At 43.8% G+C, this 21,545-nt stretch overlaps 1 protein-coding gene across 4 annotated transcripts in view; it reads right to left on the bottom strand.

Moving 5' to 3' along the window:
* Nucleotides 1-438: 438 nt before the first annotated feature.
* TMEM171 (transmembrane protein 171) overlaps nucleotides 439-21,545 on the bottom strand; it is a 56,997-nt gene continuing 35,890 nt past the window's right edge. For 3 of the 4 annotated variants that reach the window (XM_033085168.1, XM_033085170.1, XM_033085169.1), the window contains 3 exons: nucleotides 13,288-13,419; nucleotides 9,848-9,995; nucleotides 8,220-9,763 (listed from right to left, as the gene is read on the bottom strand). In XM_033085168.1, the coding sequence (XP_032941059.1) occupies nucleotides 9,887-9,995; nucleotides 13,288-13,419 (241 nt within the window). In that variant the 3' untranslated portion in view covers nucleotides 8,220-9,763; nucleotides 9,848-9,886. Of the gene's footprint in view, nucleotides 2,470-8,219; nucleotides 9,764-9,847; nucleotides 9,996-13,287; nucleotides 13,420-21,545 lie in introns of those variants that run through there. The other variant, XR_004420715.1, reaches the window with a different exon arrangement.

Below are 21,545 nucleotides of genomic sequence, written 5' to 3' on the forward strand. Positions count from 1 at the left end.
CCATCTGTTGAAACCAGGTGGAGCAGTTTTCTTTGTCTCTTCTGTGACTCATTCTCTGTCCAGGGAGGTATCTTCTGTTAATGGGCATTGAGTTTCACTACATGACTGATAAAATTACATTATTCCCCTGTGACATGCTCCACCCAGGGGGAAGAGCCAAACATTTCCTCCCTAGGAAAAATCTGACATTTGGAACATCAGAGCAGCCTTTTCCCACTGGATTCCCAAAGGGAGAACAGGCCTATCTTTATCACCATGGAACCTTCAGAGGAAAACTGCACCCTTCTACAGGATCATTGCTTCAACAGAACCACATCTGTTACTCCAGGGGGACTGCAGCCACCATTTAATGGGACTGCTACCGACACCGATTGACAGGGTGTCAGGTTGTTTTCTGACTCTGTCAGTGTTTTGGTTTTTGTACTACTGTATTTTCAGTTTAATTTTCCTAGTAAAGAACTGTTATTCTTATTCCCATAATCCTTGCCTGAGAGGTCCTTAATTTCAAAATTATAGTAATTTGGAGGGAAAGAGTTCACATTTTCCGTTTCACGAGAGGCTCCTGCCTTCCTTAGTAGACACCAGTCTTTCAAACCGAGAACAGTCCCTTTCATGGAGTCCTTCAGGATCTCACTGCTCCAGCAAGGGTGTCCCATGGTGTCACAAGTTCTGGCAATAAATTTGCTATTTATTCTGGTTTCTCTCCAGTGGGTACAGGTGCTTCTGTCCTCCAGCACAGGCTTCCCATGGTGTCACAATTTCCTTCAAGGGCATCCACCTGCTCTGGTATGGGGTCCTGCACAGGTTGCAGGTGGATCTCTGCTCCACTGTGGTCCTCCATGGTTTGCAGGGGCACAGCTGCTCCAGGGGTACAGGAGTCCGAATCTCAGCTCTGGCACGTGGAGCACCTCCTTCCTGTCCTTCTTCACAGCTGCTCCAGGGGCATAGGAGTCCGAATCTCAGCTCTGGTGCATGGAGCACCTCCTTCCTGTCCTTCTTCACTGGCCACGGTTTTCCTTTACATATTGCGACTCCTTTCTTTGACTGAAATCTGATCCTGTACAGTAACTTCCCTCACATTTAAATACATTATCCCAGAGATTCTACCACCATCACTGATGGTCTCAGCCTTGTCAGTGGCAGGTCCATCTTGGAGCCTGCTGGCATGGGCTTGGTTGAGGTAATTACACAGCTTCTGACAGCATCTCACCGAAACCACCCCTGTAACTATAACCCCCACACTACCAAAAAGTTGCCACTCAAGCCCAAAGAAATGACACACATAAAAACCAGATATGCATCATAGTTAGAATTTAAGTGTAGAAGTATTTCTTTTAAATTATGCCTTTATTCTTGAGTCATGTATTTAGTGTTTCAACTGAGAGTATCTCACACGTACAATTTATTGAAAAGATTTGCCCAAACTCAACAAAAGAAAAGCATGTTGTTTTATGGGTTCAGCTGGGAGTTTGCAAACAGAATATAAGGTATTTTCCCCTCTAGTACGTGCTGCAGTGTATTTATTCTAATTAAGAAGGTTGTCTTTTCCACTTGGCTCTAAGACTGGTCTCAAGTAGAGGCTGGAGGAAAGTGTGGACTGCCACTTTTTAAGTAGGACTTGCTGTTGGATTTTGATTATAGGCCACCATTTCATATTCATAGGGAACCATCAGAGTAATTTGTCAAGGATATTACCCATGCCTTGCTTTTCTGCAGGGACTTCAGACTGCCATGTTTATGTCAAAGCCTCCCAAGCTCTGAACCTTAGGCCAGGTATGAGCACCACCTCATACAACACAAACTGTATGCCAGAATCTTCAGGGACTGAGAAATGAAAGACATGTATCACACAGTTCTGAAAAGAGAGAAGTAAAGAGCATCTGAGGTACATCAAAGGCCACCTGAGGTCCCACTGGTCCACTAGGAGACATGTTTGGGTGGCATTTGAAGCTACATTTCAAGAAAAATCTGGTGTGTCTAGGATCTCCACTGTTTATTTTCTTATATTTCTCAGGAAATTTGGTCACAGCCAGCCACAAATCATCAGGCAGTTGAGCTGCTTAGACTATGCAGTTTGTGACACACAGACTGGTCTCTCTGCTATATAGTCTCAATTTCCAAGGTCTCTTGATGTTTTTTCATTATAATCATTATAAGAAACATTATAATCAGAGAGAGTTTGATGCCAATTATTTTCTCCTGCATTTCTAAATTCTCTTTTCTGTGGATTTCAAAGTCATACCAGGATATTTGCATGCATTTCTTTGCCTAACCTAGATAGCTACATTAGACTGTGAATTTCAGCAACACTTGTTGTCACTCAGCAAAACAGTCAGACATTGCTACTTCTCCTTTCTCAAGTCTCTAATGTTTGGATGCCTCTTGCATCTCATTCTGCTCTCATATGTATTCAGGGAAATTTGCACAGGTGTGTTTTGAGGATGTGTTGTGAGAGGACAGAAAGGTGTGCTATCAAAAGAAAAGAACAGGAAAAAAAAGGCAGTATTCAGACAAACACTACAGTAGATATGATAGCCATTCAATAAAACCTCAAACCAAAACAACCAAGCAACCAAACAAAACCAAAACCAACCCAAAACCACAACAACCAGAAAAAAACAACCAAACAAAAATGTCTCCTGGTGTTTAATCTGGAAGCTCTTGTCATCCACTCAAGTTTTAAAAAGGAAAAGGGTGTTTCTCCTGGTGAGTCACTGAACAGGTCAGAACGAATATCCAAACAAGCTGAAGCCTCAAGGTGACAAAGTATTTAAAACTTTAAATACATCCTTTAAACCTGTGTCCTGGATCACATCTATGTCCCTTTGTGTACGGCCAGTAGAGACAGTACATTTGCAGCTGAAATGAAGGCTGTTGAGTGGATATAAATTGTGCAGCTGAACATACAGGGCGTCTGGGGAATCTGCACAGGCAAGTTACGGTATTACATTTGGTGTAAAAGGCAGGCTTTGGCCAAGATCTTTAACTTTGTCCGGGGAAATTATGAGTAATATTCTTCAGAATGTGCAAGGGGAAGATATTTTATTTTTATGAAATACGTATTTAGTTATTTTTAAAAATGTACTATTTCAATCAGAAAAACAGTGTATTAATAAGTGAAGCATTTGGTAAACATAATAATTTGAATAATATAATGGATTTACTAATTTATGTGTGTAAGGGACATTAGGCAAAATATTCTGTACTAAGACTCTGTTCTGATATGGTTATAGAAAACACAATAGCAAAAGTGAGTTAATCCAAGCTTTTTCTTCTGTGAGGAATACCAGATTTTTTAACATATTACTCTGCATCTTAGACATATATCTTGTGGACAGTGCGCCAGAATGAACATGCCAGAATAATACCATGTGAGCAAAGCATCTCTTAACAACTGAGTAATGTCTGAAGCTGTTGTTGTGTGTGTCTTATCTTTCTATTGTTTTTATTTCATGGAATTTTACTGGCTAGCATTTCTTTCCCTTGATATATTTGCATATAATTATTCTTTGTAGTTTCTTCTCTGTGGTTTGTGGCACCAGCTACAGCTAGAATATTTTTTCTTTTGGATCTCAGAAGCCATAAAGACTGGTTCCTCTTTTAAGCATTTGCAGATTTCCTTGGGCTCATTTTTTTTCAAAATCCTGCTACATTATCTTACAATTATCTTACCTAGGCAAAGTTTTCCTAAATAAGTACAGTAATTTCACAAATACAAGCCTCACCATTTTGACTAAAATTTTGCTCCTACCCCGGAAATGCGGCTTACACTCAGGGGCAGCTAATCTGTGAATAATTTTCTGACATTTCCAACCCCGGAAGTGCCAGCCAGGGTGCCGAGCCGAGCACCTGCCAGTAAAATCGGCTTTACGCGATTGTTACAAATTGGTTACTCTGTTCTGTGGCGGGTGGAGCTGGGCTCCTTGCCGGCAGCCCGGGGAGGAGGAAGGCGGGGGGGCTCTCCATTGCTGGCCCCACGGCCCGGGGGAAGGCAGGGGGCTCCGTACTGCCATCGCCGCGGCCTGGGTGGAAGGTAGGGGGCTCCCGTTCTCACCTGCTGCCGCCGCCGCAGGAGTAGGCAGGCTCCTGTCCCCGCCTGCCACAGGAGCGCGGGGGCTCCTTCCCCTCCTGCCGCCGCTGCCGTAGGTGCCGGCGGGCTCCGTGCCCATCTGCCACCGCTGCGCAGCACCGGGCCAGGGCGCGCGAGCCCGGCGGCAGCGGCAGCTGGCCCCGAGAGGCCCTGCTGAGCGGCAGCGCCAAGCTGGGCCACCTGGCCCCGTCAGCAGCCCTGAACAGGCTGAGCCCTCACGGTCCGAGCCGAGCCAGTAAACCCCGTGATCCTGAGATTCTGTTACTAATTGGCAACTTTGTTGCACGCGGGTCCTTGCTGCGAACGACAGAGTGGCTTATAATTGGGTCCGGCTTGTGTATGAACAAAGAACAAAATGTTGCCGACGCCTGGAGATGTGGCTTATAGTCAGCGCAGCTTGTAATCGTGAAATTACTGTAATTTGTCTTTCACTTTAAAAACACACTTATAAAACAAATGGAAGTTGAAAATCAGGATTCACTTTAATGTAAAAATTATTTAATGCCTGACAACTAGATTCCAGCTACAACTAGATTCCCACTATTTTTTGTCCTTGAATGATATGTTGAAAACACATAATTGTTGAAAACATTAAAATTATTGAAAATAATTGCAGACAACAATAGAAGTAGCATGTAGAAAGAATATGGACAGTGATATTTGGCCTATATAGTACTTTCACATAAGATCTCCCTTTATTCCTGCTGAGCAACAACTGAAGTTTAATTCTAAATGGTCTAGTTATTGCTTTGAAGAATGGAGCATTGGCATGAGCTATGGCAAAGAGAAATGTGATGGACGGGACTGTACTGTGTAGCTATTTGTATGCGATTAGATGACAAATCTCTATGAGAAGAGCAATTAGTTATAGCAACACTCTCTCTGGGCTAGTAAATCAGTCAGTGTGACCAGCAGTGGTCCTGCAACATACAGAGTTTGTCAAGGAAATATCTCAATAGAAAATAATAATAGGGCCTCCTTGCTCTAGGGAACAAGGACTCTTTTGCTAAGCAGAGAGACTGACAGCTGAGACACTGGAAGTCTTGGCATTAATGGGGTGGAGAGCTACAAATGGTAAAGTTATTTGGTTTTTTATGAGGAATTTGGTCAGAGGCTGTTAGAGTGAAAATTCTTCTAATATGTCAAGTCCATGGAAATTACCAACCCCAAATACCTTCCTGATCTCAAGAACCTCAGAGACTCTGTTACAGTACTAGGTGCTGTCGGTCTTTCTGCTTTGGTGACAGAGACTACATCTGTCTCTGATGTTGGTCTGTGAGCTAATAAGGGTACTGTTAGACTACATTACCACCATCTGCTTGTTGGATCCAAGTTCTGCTTCTCACTGAGTATAAAAATTCTAAAGTCTTTGGGACTCTACCCGAATCTTTAACTTTTTAAGCAGGACACACGCTATTTTAAGTGACAAACTTTTAAACTATTTGGGACTTGCAGGCTTTTCTGAAGTGCAATGAAACAACCTTAGCCTCAGATGTCTCCTTAGAATTGCCAAATATTTGCACAGTTACTCTATCTATTCTATTACAGGTTTGTCTTCTGTTACAAGCTTCCTTGTAACAATCCTATGGTTGCTGCAAAATCCACATTGCATTTGCTTGCTTCTATTAAGACTATAAACTCTGCAAGTACATTCTTCCCAACAAGCTTTGCAATGGTTTAGTGATGATTTAGGCACTTCACTAGAAAAGAAGAAACTCTTTGCAATGTATAGTTTCACTAAGACCACAGCCCATGAATTCTCTAGGATCCCTTGGCAGAACACTCCAACAACTAAAACAAGTAAAGCTATTATGATTCTTCCCAGAATCTCCACAATAATCACAGGCCCAGTCAACAGTAAGAAGTGAATAAGCCAAAATTTTCATTCTGTAATCCCAGTTTTTGTTAAGATGCTGTTTGACAAAAGCAAACAAACAAGTGAATAAACCTTACAAATTTTCAACTTAAAAGCTTATTTTGCAATTACTATCATGACTCTCACTGAAAGATTTGCTGGCAAGAAATTTCCATGATATAATACAAGCTGAAAGAAACCCAAACAACTTGTATTTTTGTGGCAATTTAATGCCACATCAAAAGCAAAGGTTACTGTTCCAGGATTTGTACTGCCTATGCACAGGCAATTGAAGTTTAATTATAATATTTACCCGTTGTAGTTTGAGCTTCTAAATGAAGAGAAAAAAGAGATTGCATGGTTGTGCTCTGGCAAACACGGACAGGCAGTATAAAGGGGTCAAGGTCATATCAATAAATTACTGTGGCTAGAACTTGAATCAGGAGCTGGGAAGACAAGGCGCATCAGTATTCCATAGAACATTCTAAACTTAATTATGTTCCCCCACAAGAAAACATTTCAAACATAGAGCTCTAAATATATAGAGTGTTATTGGAGAGAAAAAGCATATGCAACAAATAGTAATTTTTTTTAAAAATTACATTCTTGGTGGTATGACGACCAGCATGCAGCACACGCTTTGGATAGCTTGGAACCTAGGCTAGAGCATCAGCTGAGGCAGCTGGCTCTAATACCCCCATAGGCTGTTGTCTGGATTGTTGCCTGCACGGCTCCTGGCCACGCTGATCTCCTCATTCCAAGGCAGTTTCCAGATATCTTAGCCATCAAGCTGTTTGTCTATCTCCATATCGCCACGGTTTCCACTGCCTCTTCATTACCACTAAAGCGGTAATTTTTACAAAATCTAGGTTGCATCAAAGATTCCCTAAGTCATAAGGGTGGTGGACTTTCAGTCCTTCCAAAACTTTCAGTTTTGCAGGCCACAAATATCGTAATTCTTTACCAATATGTGCAATTCTAGAGTCCAGGACACACACTTTGGACAGGTGAAGAAAAAGCAAACTTGAAGAATCTCTCCTTTAAAAAGAATTAATTATTTTTGCTTTTTTAAAGTAACAGCTAGCTTTTCTTGCATATACGTGTGGCTCAAAGATCCTCATAGCTTCTAGCGTTTCTGTGGTTTTCCTGTTTCCTATTTCGTTTTCATACATGTAAGAGGTTGAATTATTGAGGAAGTAACACGGAAGCATGATTCCTTGGAATGCTACTGGAAGCTTACAAAATGAAGGGGGAGACACACGACAGCACAAAAGGGTCAGTCTTGCACTGGATAATTTACGGAATTATCCTTCATGGAATTAAGAAATTTTCCTCTGTCTTCCTTGTAGTTCTCTGCCTGATGTTGCACATCACCTTCGTGCACATGTGTGTGTACCTCTGAGGGGCTTTCTGTTTTCGTTCTCCCACCCCTGCCAGTAAATTACCAACACACAGTACCGGGGAATGAAGAAGGAGGGAGAGCTCTAAGGGGCCTACCAGCAATTCAATAGGGCTTTGATTTAACAGCTCCAAGTCCTTTGAAAACATTTTGCCAAGAAAAGCTTGCCATCAACACGTATAATCTCTTATCAGGGGCCATTGAAAGCCTGGGCTCCGAGGTTAATTCTTCCATCGCAATGAGTTTCAATCAGTTCAAAACTCACATCGAGATGAAAGCTACGAAGCCTTCTCGCCCGGTTTGTCCCGCAAAACCCACTGAGATCAACCGACTGGGGAGGATTAGGGCATGCTCATCTGCTGGCTCTCCAGCAGGACGGGCAGGCTCAAAAGAAAAACAATAATTAGGGATAATTGCTTGTGTCCAAACACAGGCATTAAAGCCCCTTTCCCCTTTGGTACTTTGTGAGCTGGAATGAAAAAGACACCCCCTGTTTTGACAGCTGGGCAGGCGAACAGAGCTGGTGACAGATGAAGCGAGACGTCCCCGGGCACCCGCGGCTCGGCGGGGCGGGCCCGGGTGGGCCGGGGCCGGAGAGGCCGGGCGGCCCTGCCTCAGGCCCTGCCCCGGAGGGCGGGGCGCTGCAGGCCGCGCCCGGGCGGCTCCGCCTGCGGGGCCCGCACGGCCGCGGAGCTCGGCGGGACCGGCCCCGGCCACGGGTGGCCCCGACCCCGGGCGGCCCGCGGGAAGCACGGCGGGAGGGTGAGCCCCGCTGCGGGCGGCCCGAGCCCCGCCGGGCCCGGGGCAGCGCCGTGCGCCGAGGGGCGGCCCCGAGCGGCGGGCGGTGCCGCGGGGAGCCCGTATCGGGACTGCTCTCTACAAGTGTTACGGTCCTGTACGCCTAATCGACAAATGCAGATCAGATGGGAACCGTAATGCGCTTCAAAACAACTGACTAAAACTACACTCTTGAGCTGTAATGTATACAACAGCATGAGTGATTAATTAGGGAAACCCACATCCGACAAGAATGATTTCTGAAAGGAATCTTGGAAAACACTGCAGATACAGCTGGGATCCAGATTAATACATTTATCTAATAAAGCTATTCCCGGTCGCCTTCTGTCTCTCGCCTGGTCCTGTCTACTTCTTCTGGCTCGCATCAGGATCGGCTCAGCCAGCACTCTGCTGGCCTAATCGGACCAGATAAACTCCCTAAACAAGGGATTATATTTGTGCGTTAATGGTCTATACAATAGATTAAGACGTTGAACAATAAAAGAACCGGCAAATGCTTTGCTTTTCCATTGGGGAAGTAAAGCAAAGTTATGATCTCTCGTCTGTGAAACGGAAATGAAAATGGAGCTATATTCCTCCAGAAGAAGAATGAGGCACCGCGAGAGTGTTTCGTAAACGAGGTCTTTAGCAGCAGCACCACTGCTGCTGCAGCGCCGCTTGCAAACATAAATCAAGATACATTTCTGGAACTGTTGTAGATTAGGTGGTGTGGAACTACTGCAGGCTAAATTGGAACACGGATTATGGTACAAAACCGGTCTGAAGGGTGATGGGGGAAAAGGTGAGGATGGAAAACGGTAACATATCTAATTCCAGCAGAGCTCATTTCACTGCTAGAGGTTACCTCCGTCAAAAAAAAAAAAAAAAAACCAAAAAAAACCCAAAAAAACCCCAAACTACTGTCACGCTAATGTTACTACTTCCTTGCAAAATCCCAAACGCACGGAACTTGGGTGACTTCAGAATACACCGAGAAATAACCTCAATAGAAGGGATGTTAACTCCCAATCTTATTTTGCAGTGTTAAGACAAACTTACAAACGATAGCAGTTTTTCTTTCGATTTTATGCATTCCTTGGAGGTAATCTAAATCTGTCTTCATAGACAGACAGTCTTTACGTGACAAAAAAAAAAAACAAAAACAAAAAAAAAACCCAAACCAAAACAAAAAAAAAACCAAAACAACAACAAAAAACCAAAACCAAAAAACCACCAATGTTTTTCCAGAGCTCCAAAACAAGTAAGCATGTAAATTTCCCACATCCGTGCTCCTATTTCCCCCAAGCCGAAGCAAGCGCAGCACCACGCTGGGCAGGCTGCCTCTGCCTCTGCCCTGCCTTCGCCTATGCCATCCACACCGGCAACACCGCAGCCCCACGCAAAAGTCAGGATAGCAAACTCTGGAGGGAAATACAGTTTGTCACGTACGGGCAGTGCTAGCGAGACCATCCTCGGGGTTATTTTTATTGTTGCTCTCTTTCTTCAGCTGCACAAAAATAATGAGTGGAAGTTCGAAAGCAGAAATATTAAAATAAGTGCATTACAACACAAGATGCAAGCCCGGTCTCACGGGGACAGACGCAGCGCACCTCCGTACTTTCTTGATATCGGCTGCAGATATCTATGGATGGGAAAAATGAAACAATTATTAAACCAAACAATACTTAATTTTAAATCTCTAAATTGTTTCAAGTGTACGAAATACCCTTTCGGGAGTCCTGGAGCCGCATCACATAACAGGTTGCTATTTATATGCAGTAGTGTGTGGGTGTGTGGAGTGTGGTTTCTTTTCTTCTTTCCCCCAAGGGTAAAATCTTGACAGCTGTTTCTCACAAGAATCTTTTCGGTGATTTCTATGGAGAAAAAAAAAAAACAGCTTATCGGCGTTACTTTCTAGCTCAAATGCCGGCTGCAACCTCACAGGCATGACTCGATCCCTAATACTACTCCCATCTCCAAAGTTACATGGCGAAATCGCAATTCTTTTCTTCCTCACTTTCCCTTCCTTTGGTTAGACAAGTTTTGACAAGCTGAAGGGACCTGATAAAGAAATCTACCCAAATTTTCTGTTATGTTGTCATATTACTGGGTTCTCTGCTGATGGATCGATACATTTTATTAGTAGCCGGTGCAATATTCGTGATTTTGATTATAATGGTAATAATCATTGGTATCTTGCTAAACACGGTAGTTCGTCCTGAAAAACGACCATAGGTATGAAAACACTGAGAGCAAATAATGCACTAAGCTATGCTTCTACAGATATTTCTGGGAAACCTTCCTACCTAGTGCACGATCAAACCCCAAACAAGAAACACTGAACTTCGGTGTAGATAGTAGTTTGAATTTTAGGGGAGGAACAACAGCCCTCTCAATCTATTGCAAACCAGCATCCGAGCACAAATGAGAGGACACCACGGATTTGTTCCTTCAGCTGTTCTGTTCCTGAGAAGCTCCAGAATAAATCAGTAAGAAATTAAAAGCAAGAAGGAAGTAAGACTGGAATGGCATCTGTCTTGTGCGGGTGTACACCCGTTCGTGTTGTGCTTATTGCAAATATATATAGAGAGGAAAATGGCCTTAAAAAAACGAAATTTGAATGGGTACTTTTACATCCCCTTTTAAAACGAGGTCACTTATTCTTTGACTACCACTGTGTAACAGTGTGTCACGGTCAGGCTCCTGCATACATCTGATTACAAATATGCAGATCAGAACCGTAAGCTGTATTGAATACCTGGGGTTTTTTTATTCTAAAGGCTACAATGCAAGGTCTACTTTAAAACTTTTTTTTAACCTTTTCTCTGTTTGTCTAATGCAATTTATGCTGGGTGATTTTCTTTCAAATTAAGCAAGACGAGCCAATAACTGTAAGAATTATTTTGTGTCAAGTTTTAGGTGGAAAAGGGAATTTGACAGTGTCACAGTCGAATATTTCAACAGCCATTTACCACCAAAAGTTCCGCTTCCAGAGTTATATACCTTATACTATAGTTCATAAACTTGATTTATGATGAAAAAGAATTGCTGGATTTTACTGCTCTGGCCCTCCCAGCTGGTAAGAATTTGACTGCAACGTGTGGGATTTGCAGTGAGCGAAAGCAACATTATATCGAAAGCCTCCCCTATATGCGTCATCCCGTTCAACAGGTAACGCAAAACTGAAAATCAGATTTTCGCCGTCAGATGTCACAGAGAAGGTTTGCGTGCCCCAGTGCTCTCCGGTCCGTCCGGTGCCGCATGTACAGCAGAAGCGCCCTGGCGGTGCCGCTCAGGAAGCGGAGAAAGCTCGCACCGGGGACGCGGCTCTCCGGCTCGGAGGTTGCCGGGGGGAGCCGATGGGAGCCGCAGCAGCGCCGGAGTGCAGCAGGGAGCCGAGGTGGCGGTGTCGCGCTCCCCGCTCTCGGGAGTGCTCACACGCGACCGACGGAGGTCGAGGGGAAAATGCGGGAGATGAATTTTCAGGAAGAAGTATTTTCCCGAGCATCCGCCGCTGTCCCAGTGCAATCGCACGGACGCAGGTCAGGGAAGGGGATGGAATTTGTGACAGCTTGCCATCCCAATATTTGTGCCTGAAACGAGTTGTCGATCTAGCCATGAATCTTGGCGTAGTTTAAGTACGTCAGACTGGACAATAAGAACTATTCAGTATAAATACCCGTATCGCGGTTCAGTCCCTCATAAAATCATCCCGGCGCAAGATGGGGTGAAGGACGAGTGTGCGGCAACCAAAGCATTAAAGCGTTGTTATTATTAACAAAACGGCTGAGAAATCAGAACGCCGCCCCATTGCAACCCCCCACCCTCCCGAGGGGAGCACGGTACTCTCTTTGCTGTTGCTCCCCCCGCGGAGCCCCTCGCACCTCACCGCGCCGCTACCGGCGGCTCCACCATCCCCTCGGGGGCACCGGCGGCTCCGCCGTCCCCTCGGGGGCACCGGCGCCGAGGGCTCCGGACGAGGGACTCTCAGCCCGGGGGTCTCCGCCTCGACCCGGGCTCTGTGGCAGCGGATGCTGGAGGGGAGGACCTCGCCTCTGCGGGGCTTCAGCTATGTCCGCCCTGGGGTTAGATGAATCGTGAGGGTATCCTCAGGGGCCCCAATGGGCACACCCTGCTTTTTATCCTCCTCCGACCCTCTCCTATCTCCTCGCGGACTGCTCTACGGCTCCGTCCTAAAATGTGCGGCGTCTTACCGAGGAGCCTGGCAGAGGGGTACCTATCAACAGGAAAAAAAGGGTGTTTCAAGCCTATGTGGAGGACGTGGGGTGGCCCAGAAAGAGTGGCTTTTGCTGTCTGTGCCACGGAGGAGTGGTAGCCGAGCGGCTGGAGCGGGTACCTCTGGTACAGCCCCCTTCGCCCGCCGGCTCCGAGCACCGCGAAGCGACACCCGGGGGCATTTTTGCGGGTGATTTGTACAAACCCGCGGAAAGGTCGTAGAGGAAAGGAGGGAGAAAGGGAGGGAGTGGGGGAGGGAGAGAGGAAAGCAGGGAGGGAGCGAGAGAGGAAGGGACGGAAGCGAAGAACTTTTGTCAGAGTGCAAAACCCGTGCTGGTGAGGGAGAACTTGGCTTTGGAAGTACGGAGCTGTATCTTACCAAGGTGATAATTAGAAAAATACCCCTGCAAGCCGGAGTTTCTATAGGTTTAGGTGTTTTTTATCATTGCTGTTGGTTTTTGGTTTTGTTAAGTTTTTTTAAATTTCCCTCATCCACCGCCCCCCTTTTCACCCTGCTCCCACTTCTCCCCGGCCTCGTCCCCATACAGCACTAGTTCATGTAAGATTTCGACAGCTGAACTCGCCAGTTTCCGTCTCTCATCCAGAAAACCCACTAATCTGAGTTGCTTTTGCAGTGGCCATTTACAGGCAATTATAGGATAGGCATATGTTACCAAAAAGCAGGAATAAATATACCCTTTGGTCTTCTTTCATGCTTTTAATTAAATTGTTTTCTCTGTTCATGCACACTTAAACACTTTTCTTTTTTTACTTCCCTCCAAAGCCCTTTGCTTAAAAAATGCTACTGTACCATAAATTTTAAAGATCTCATTTTTCTTGCAGTCCTCTCAGGGCTTAGTGACAGGTGATGGTTTCACTTCAGACCATTCATACACTGATAAAAAAAAGAGTCAAATAATGATTACTGACCTTATTTCACTGCAGGGGTTCACAGGGGAGGAGTATGTTCTGTGCAGCCAATAGGCTGTGCTCCCCCTCCAAACCTTGGCTCTCTGGGTGGTTGCTTCTAGACCATGGGAGGGTCCCAAGGGGCAGAAGGTGCTGTGGAAACAGAATGTGAATTATTTCTTCATCATCATCATCATCATCATCATCATCATCATCATCATCATCATCATCATCATCATCATCATCTTCTTCTTCTTCTTCTTTTTCTTCTTCTTCTTCTTCTTCTTCTTCTTTGTATTATTATTATTATTATTATTATTATTATTATTATTATTATTATTATTATTGTCATTATATGTAAACAGGCATTCGGAGATTGAATTGAGCAACTTCAGTGATTTTTGCAGGATTTATGGCTTCTCATGGACTTGGTATTTTAATTGCTGCTCCTCTCACTTTAGGGATGTGATTATAATTGAGTGAAGTCAAAAGGCAGTGAGAGACAATCAGAGGCAGGACTGTCTCTTTCTTTGAGAAATAATAAAGGAAAACATTGCAAACCCATTGTTGTAGTCTCAGCAGCAGTTTAACTCTTGCTCACCTGTGCTTCTACAATACAGACATTATCTGAAAAAAATTTGCTTAGTAAAATGGTTGTTTTTCATCTGAGGTCTCTATGCATGCTATTTCATTATTTTCTGCTGTGTGCATTCTTTGTTTGGAGTTCATAAAATTTACAAACTGCATTTAAAAATAGTCCCTTGCTGAGAATAAGTGTTGTGTTCCCAGAATAAAATCTGCTATTAGATAACATCTCTCCTCCAGATATGCTGTTCAGAAACAGTGCATAAGGCAACTACTCTTTTGCAGCAACATGGGCAAGAGGAGAACCCCCCTGGCCCCTTCCTGATAACTCTACCGCAAATGCTCAGGACATTTAGAAATCTTAATGGTACAAATGTATTCTTGTAGCTGGTTGGGGTGTTTTTTGTTTTGTTGTTGTTGTGCTGTTTTTGTCTGTTTGTTTTGTTTTTTAATCCAAATCTCAGTAATAGAGTCCTTCCATCCCATTTTGCCACATTTCAAATTTTGTTCTATTTCTTAGCTTAACTTAGGCCTCCCTTCTCTAGCTGAAAATGTTTATTTTCTCTCAAGATCTTCAAACTACACCTTTCTTCTTTCTACACACCTTTAGGACCCTCCCTGTCATTCCTCAGAGTCACTTGACATCTTTTCAGCGCAGTGCCTTCAGCCTTGACTGCAGTCTCTATGTCTCCAGTGTGACATACTGAGGATTCAAGGAGCACATTGTATGAAGGACCAGACCAGGAGGAGTTAATCCAAATGACACTGAAGTTTGAACTGTATAATTTCCTTCTTTCTAAAATATTTATTGAAGGCAACATTTCATTAATTGGAGTTAGAGAGGACATCTCTATTAATGCAAGTGGTATACCACAATTTATAGCAATTACAGATTAGTGTCATAGTCAAATGTCAACTTAACAGGCAGACATTTCAGCAAAGAAGAAAGCCTGTTATAGGGTCAGAGAGGAAGGGAAACAAGCTAGAATTAGGGGGTTTTTAGAAATCTAAAATAAGAGGCAGATCTGATTGCATTTGAGACTTCACCATTTCTTATTTTATCCTTGTGGTTTACCAATTCCTCACTAAACAATAATAGACATTCCTTCATAATTTGATATTTAGCTCTTAAAACAATTCAACATGTTCTAGATCTAAGTTAATTAAGACCCCACCTTCAATCAAATGTAACAAGTCCAGTATGGGACAATTTCTCTGCTGCTTTGAAACACTGGTGTGGTGTGTTTGCCCACGTAACATGGGGCAATTCCTAGGCTCTTTGCAGACAGTCCCTGCAGATCTGGGCCTTTCCTTTTGTTAGGCACTTGCCATGTGATCCTTGTGGAGGACTGGAAAGAGCAGTCTTGTAACAACATTATTTCAGGAGGATAATAAGTAGCCATCATAAATTCCTTTTTTAATAGTTTATTGCCGGTTGTAGTCTATTGACAGTGCCTGCTTTATAGCATGGAGGAAAACAGTTCCTTGTTGGCACTAGTCACTAAAACTGTTTGATAGCTCTGGCCCTTTTTAGTGCCTTTAGAGAAAACCTAGTGGCTCATGAAATGAATCATAAATAGCTGAGTTGAAGCTGAACAAAAGACAGAAAGAGGGAGGAAAAAACAGTCTTGCACTTACTGAAATATGTTTATTTTGGACAATAATCTATTAACTAGTTTAACAAATATACTTAAAGGCTCAATCTTGCTGTCTTAGCTGGAAGGAAAAAATAAATTCCATGATGATTGTATCTTGGGTCTTTATAAGGAGACTGTTTAGCAAAGATAGCTTTTCTTCTATCTTAGAAATAGTACATATAAAACTCTTATGTCCCAGACTTCACGTTTTTGAAAACATACTAATGATTAGAATTGTCTTACCATCACTGTCCTGTTGTGTAACATTGGGCGATTTATGCAATCTCTTGGGGTAGTATACAATAGTATTTAGAGAGGGCTGAGAAAGAACTGAATGCCCACTGGGTCTCACAAAATTCTGACTAGGTTGCTGTGTAACATCTCTAGAAATTTACATGCCTACTATAAATAATTTGCTCTAAGCCCTAAGACCATCACTTTTACACAAGTTTGTTGAAAATCCAGAAACCCAAGTGTCCAGGTCAGTACCAGGCTTCACTGGATGTATAGGAGGACTTGCCATCTTTAAGGGCTCCACTGTGTAAATCTGTGAAAGGTTACTACCCAGTCTTTCTCTTTGTCTCCTAAACAGATGATGAATGCAATTCTAAGACTTCAGTTTCATACTGAAATATTAATCTAAATTCTTGTCAGTTTTGTCCCTAACCAGCACTTTCTTACGTGACCTATGTGAACAGGGGAATTCTAAGCTCACTTAGGAGACATCAGGAAAACCTGACTTTGGACCTGATATGGACCTAATATATCTTGGATGAAGCATGTTGCCAGATGCCAGCTTGAAATACAGGACTGAATTATGGAGCCCAACATATATGTAACAGTGTGACAGAAGTGAGACACCTGAGTTCAATCTCCTTCTCAGTCTCAAAGGCTGAAAATTTTAAAATGCAATCTATGTTTCCCATTTGTCATGAGAATATCTAAGCCATTGCCCTTCTTAATGCACTGCCAGTGCAATGGGAGTAGAGCTCTGGATCCTTTATTTTCAGGCACTCAGTTATGCTTCTGGTACCTGCTTCCTGTTCTGCTAACACTTCTAATTTAATGCTTTTGGTTTTAATATCTTAGAGGAGGACTCAAAGCCCCAGAAGTCCCATGCCTTCCATGTGATACTATTTATGAGGGTTGAGCAGTGCTTATGCATGTGTTAACCTACATTCTTCACTCCACATAGAATACAAATGTCTGTGCTTTTATGGATAAGGCAGAGGCAGATTTGAGCCACCAGTCACTGTGCTACGGAAAAGAAGCCATTCTTCCTACTTCCAGAGAAAATACTGTAATCTTTTTCTTTAGATTTTTTCTTTTTTTACTATATAGCTAATGGTAACATTTCCTTCACCTGAGGTAACCTCATGTGTATGTACAATAACTCTGTGTATGTACAACATGATCTAAATGAGGTATTAGGCCATATTGTCTATGCAGGTGAAGACTGTTTCCTACAGATATATCCATCAGGTTCTTAAACAGCAAAAGGCTGGGTGGGATTTACCCTGTCCCTAGAATTCTTTGTTAGCCCCTTCAGTGCTCCGATCTTGTAACTGCTTGGGTCCTCATCTTATTTCTCTTATTAGGTGTACATGCACTGTAGAGGAAACCTGGACAATTTAGGCTGAATTTCAGATTTCAGTCCAGACAGACTAGTGTCCCCCTTGTTTCTGTCAGCTTTCATTCTTTATTGTGTTGCTGTCTTGTGATTTTATAGGGTGAGAATCTGTGATTTTTATTTCCCCCAAGTAGGCTGCTATATATCCCTGCATTGTTCACTTCAGGATTAGATTTCTCTTGAATCCTCTTTCTGGACACTTGTCCTGAACATCATATATTTCAATTTACTTCTCCATCAAAAACCTTTGTGCTTATGATTTATAATTGTCACTGGTTCTCAGTTTTGTCCTAGGGCCAACATGTAGCATTGCCCTAGTCTGAAGACTTGAAATCTTATCCCAGCTTCTCTCCTCATGTCACCTCTTGAATGCTGGCATTGGCTGAGGAAGAAGACCCAACATCTTTGGGTTTAGTGCAAGGAGAGAGAGTGCCTTTCTTTGAAAACTTTTAGTGAAGAATCACGATGGCAGAAATTGCCCTTGTGGTGTGCCCTATGGTAGACTTCTCTGACATGTATGGAAGTTGATCTGTTACAGAATGTGTTGGAAACCTGAGGAGTGGCTAAGGAAATCCAAGCAGAAGATGATTATGAATATCAGATCACTCCTTCATATCTGGCACTTATAATTTTTTTCCCCTATATGCTTTTAAGAACTAAGGGCATTAATAAATTAAATAAATATTGTAGTAATCCTGTCTCTTACTTGTCAGCACTGAAACTGCAGATGAAAAACATGATGGATGTCAAAATGACTATGCAATGAATATTCGGCCATGCCAAGAACAAGGCTCACATGAATGAATCACTGCAGCCACACACAGCACTGGTGAAACCAACAGGGCAGTTGTTTGCATGCAACAGAGCAGAGGGTGAGGGCCTCAAGTCCTAATTTGCAAACAGTTACTCACAAGTAACTTTGCACTGGTGAACGGTTTCCTCTATTTTTATTACCTCTGCAGCAGAGAGAATTGTCTTCCTTATTTCATGAATGTTGTAAATGCAAAGCTGCTTGTTATCTTTCAGCATTGGCAGGATTCTGGTGCCTAGCAATAAATTAAACAACTAATTTATTGTGTCACTGTTTCTTTTTAAGAATTCCAGTCACCTGTGAGCATCTGGTATAACAGATTTAAAAGTAACTAATTTTTATTAGTGTGTTCTACCTTTCTTTTACTTGGGTTTCAAAGTCCACTTGCTAGACAGAACCAGCAAATGCCTTTTTTTCCGCTGCCACAGGATCCCTACAATTTCTAGAAGTCCACAGAAATGCCTGTACATGGAGAATGAGTATTTTGTTTGTTTTGTTGTCAGTGGTTTTGTTTGCTTTGTTTTTTCCTGTTTTGTTTTTCCTGTGAGATAGTTTACATATCCTACCACAACATCTTGTCTTTATAGATGGTTCATTCACTTTTTCATTTGATATAATATCTTAATCATTCTCTGTCCAGCTTTTCCTCCTCTCACTGGGACACAGTAGGGCAAGGAAATGCTGTGCAATACTGACACCTGCCAATATCTGTTTGAAGAGCACTAAACAACTTTCCAGTGCTTCCTCATGACCTGACCCTTCCATATGGACAAAATTCCTCTCAAGCAATAGTTTAAAAAGACCAGTAGAATTGTTAGAATCTTCTACTCTTTTCTCCATTTTTTTCCCCCTTCAACTGGGGAAAAAAAGTGCAAGGAAGTCTTCCAAACCAAAGAAAAATTTAGAATCATAGAAGCTAAATACATATGCACCCAATCATTTTAGTGATATATTACTTTGCCTAATCATTAACTTAAATGCCAAATAAGAATTTGTAATCCACAGTAAATCATTTAGTAAGAATGATTTAAATGTACTTCTGGCTAATGTAAAACAGTCTAGTTTCCACAGTCGGTTGGCTGCCAAACATTGTTTCAGAAAGAGATGGGTGTGTGATCCAAGTTGACATAAGTTATAGCAGATATAATGCTCCAATATAGTGGTGGTTTGCAGATTATTTGGTTTAAGAGATAGGAAGAAGATGACATATTAAGTACTATGAAGATTGCCAGGCTTATTTTGTGCCTTAATTAGGATGCTATGCAACTCTGTCTTTAATTCTTCTAAAAGCCTGCTTGAAAATGCCTTTATGACTATCTTATCTGCAATGGCATTGGAAAAGTGAAATGCTGGTTGATATACTAACACAACAGAAAAATAAAGAGACTACTATTATGGTAGATACACTCTTTTCTGTGTGATGGTGGAGGAGTTAATGTTTAAAAACCAGTTGAACCAAGCACACTCTGTGCTGAAGTTCAGATGGAAACAAGGAGCAGTGAGAGGTGACATGTCAAGTGGATGTGTGGTTGAGGAGGGAGACAGCGAAAGGCCTTGGGCTGAAAGAACAGTAGTATGTGACTCACAGCAAACAGTAGTAAACAGTGAGGGGAAGGAAGACATCTTCTGTATTCACAAGTATTTTAGTTTAGATTTTTATTTGAAAGTAAAGGAGAAACTATGGATATGTAAATACTGAATAAAATGTAGAGAACAGTCCCTTCTGTGAAGTGCTTGCTATTCACTATCTTGTAAAAGATACATTCTTTCTGCTGTTGAAATCATAATCTGGAAAATGAGACCCTTTTAGATTGAATGGTATTTTCTATCTTGTATATTTTCATTGACAATATACTTGTATATTTTCATTACAATAATTTCACGACTATAAGGCGCACCCTTTTGATTAAAATTTTGGTCCGAACCCAGAAGTGCGCCTTATAGTCCCGTGCGCCTTATATATGGACAGAGTTCGGAAATTTGCCAACCCAGAAGTGCGAGCCCACAACAGCCCCAAGCCGAGCAGAGCCCACCCAGCGGTGGCATCAGGGCAGCGATGGGCCGGGGCGAGCCCAGCGGCATTGGGGCAGTGCCAGCGCGGGGCGAACCTGGCGACAGCGGAGCAGCCCGGGTGTGGGGGGGAAAGCCTGGTGGCATCAGGGCTGCGTTGGTGCAGGGGAAAAGCCCAGAGGGGTGCGGGGCTCCCAGAGCTGCCCGGAGCTGCCGGAGCACCGGGGTGGCGCGGGGAGGGAGGGAGCGGGCTGCCGCAGAAGCCGCGAGCCACGGCCACTCCGAACCAACCCAGAAGTGTGAGCTGCGGCCGCGCCATGGCGGCCCCAAGCCGCCCTGAGCTGCCCCGAGTTGCCCCGAGCCGCCCTGAGCAGCCCCGAGCTGCCCTGAGCTGCGGGGGCCCTGAGCCGCCCCGAACTGCCGTGAGCCACGGCCGTCCTGAGCTGCGCCTTGCCAGTCGGCGCCAGGGGCGGGCGGGAGTGCCAGGGCCTGCGCACAGGGAGGACGCTTAGGGCTGCGTTTAAAGGCTACGCCAATCTGTGAAAAATGTTTGCAAATTGAGCACCTGCCAGTAAACCCCGCAATCACACGATTCCGTTACTAATTCGTTACTTTGTTGCGTGTGGCACAGATCTTCGTGGCAAAAAAAAAAGTGCGCCTTATAGTCAGGTGCGCCTTATATAATGTACAAAGTTGCAAAATTTACTGACTCCCGGAGGTGTGCCTTATAATCTGGTGTGCCTTATGGTTGTGAAATTACTGTATATTTGTACCATATTGGTGCAAAAAGCTGGGGGAGATCTGTTTAATAGTCCCTGCAACATGATGCAGCACAGCCAAAAAACTTCTGTGACACTTTTTTCATAGTCCAGCTGTAACATCATGGGTGAACTGTTTGAATATTTATTTAGCTTTTCAAACAGTTTGTTCATCCCTCCATCTTGTTCCCTCTACATGATTTCCAATACCTGAGGAAACCAGCTCTAGCCTTGCTGGAACTTCTCCCTCTTGTAATACTATCACAGAGGCCAGCAATCTGGACTGGATACTTATGATCTCAGATCCCTCTGATGCATTGGAAAATGTCTACCTCATGGTGCCTGTCTGCAAATCACCCTGCCACAACTTTCTTTTGTGAGGTTTGAGAGCAGGTCCGCAGCAAAGGAATGATATGGAAACCAGCTCCTTCTGCACAGTCACTATGCAGTTCCTGCAGACATTCCCCCTGTGCCACCCTCCGGATTATATGCCGCATCATTTTGACATAAATTTTGGTCCGAACCCGGAAGTGCGGCTTGTAATCTGGAGTGGCTTATATATGAACAATGTTCTAAAAGTTGCCAACCTGGAAGCGTGAGCCCGTGGCAGCCCCAAGCCGAGCTGGAGCCAGGCAGGGGGTCCCGGCAGTGCGGAGAGGGCCGGCGGTGCGGGATGGGGCCGGCGGCACGGGGCCACCCGGCAGCGCAGGGAAGCCTGGCAGCCCGGGGAGGCCTGGCAGTGTGGGGAAGCCTGGCGGTGTGGGGAAGCCCAGCAGAGCTGGGGCCAGCAGCGTCGGGCCAGGGTGAGCAAACTCAGCAGCGGTGGTGCAGGCGGCGGGCAGGGGCGA

This window comes from Catharus ustulatus, chromosome Z (genome assembly GCF_009819885.2).
Source record: "Catharus ustulatus isolate bCatUst1 chromosome Z, bCatUst1.pri.v2, whole genome shotgun sequence".
Classification (NCBI taxonomy): Eukaryota; Metazoa; Chordata; class Aves; order Passeriformes; family Turdidae; genus Catharus; species Catharus ustulatus.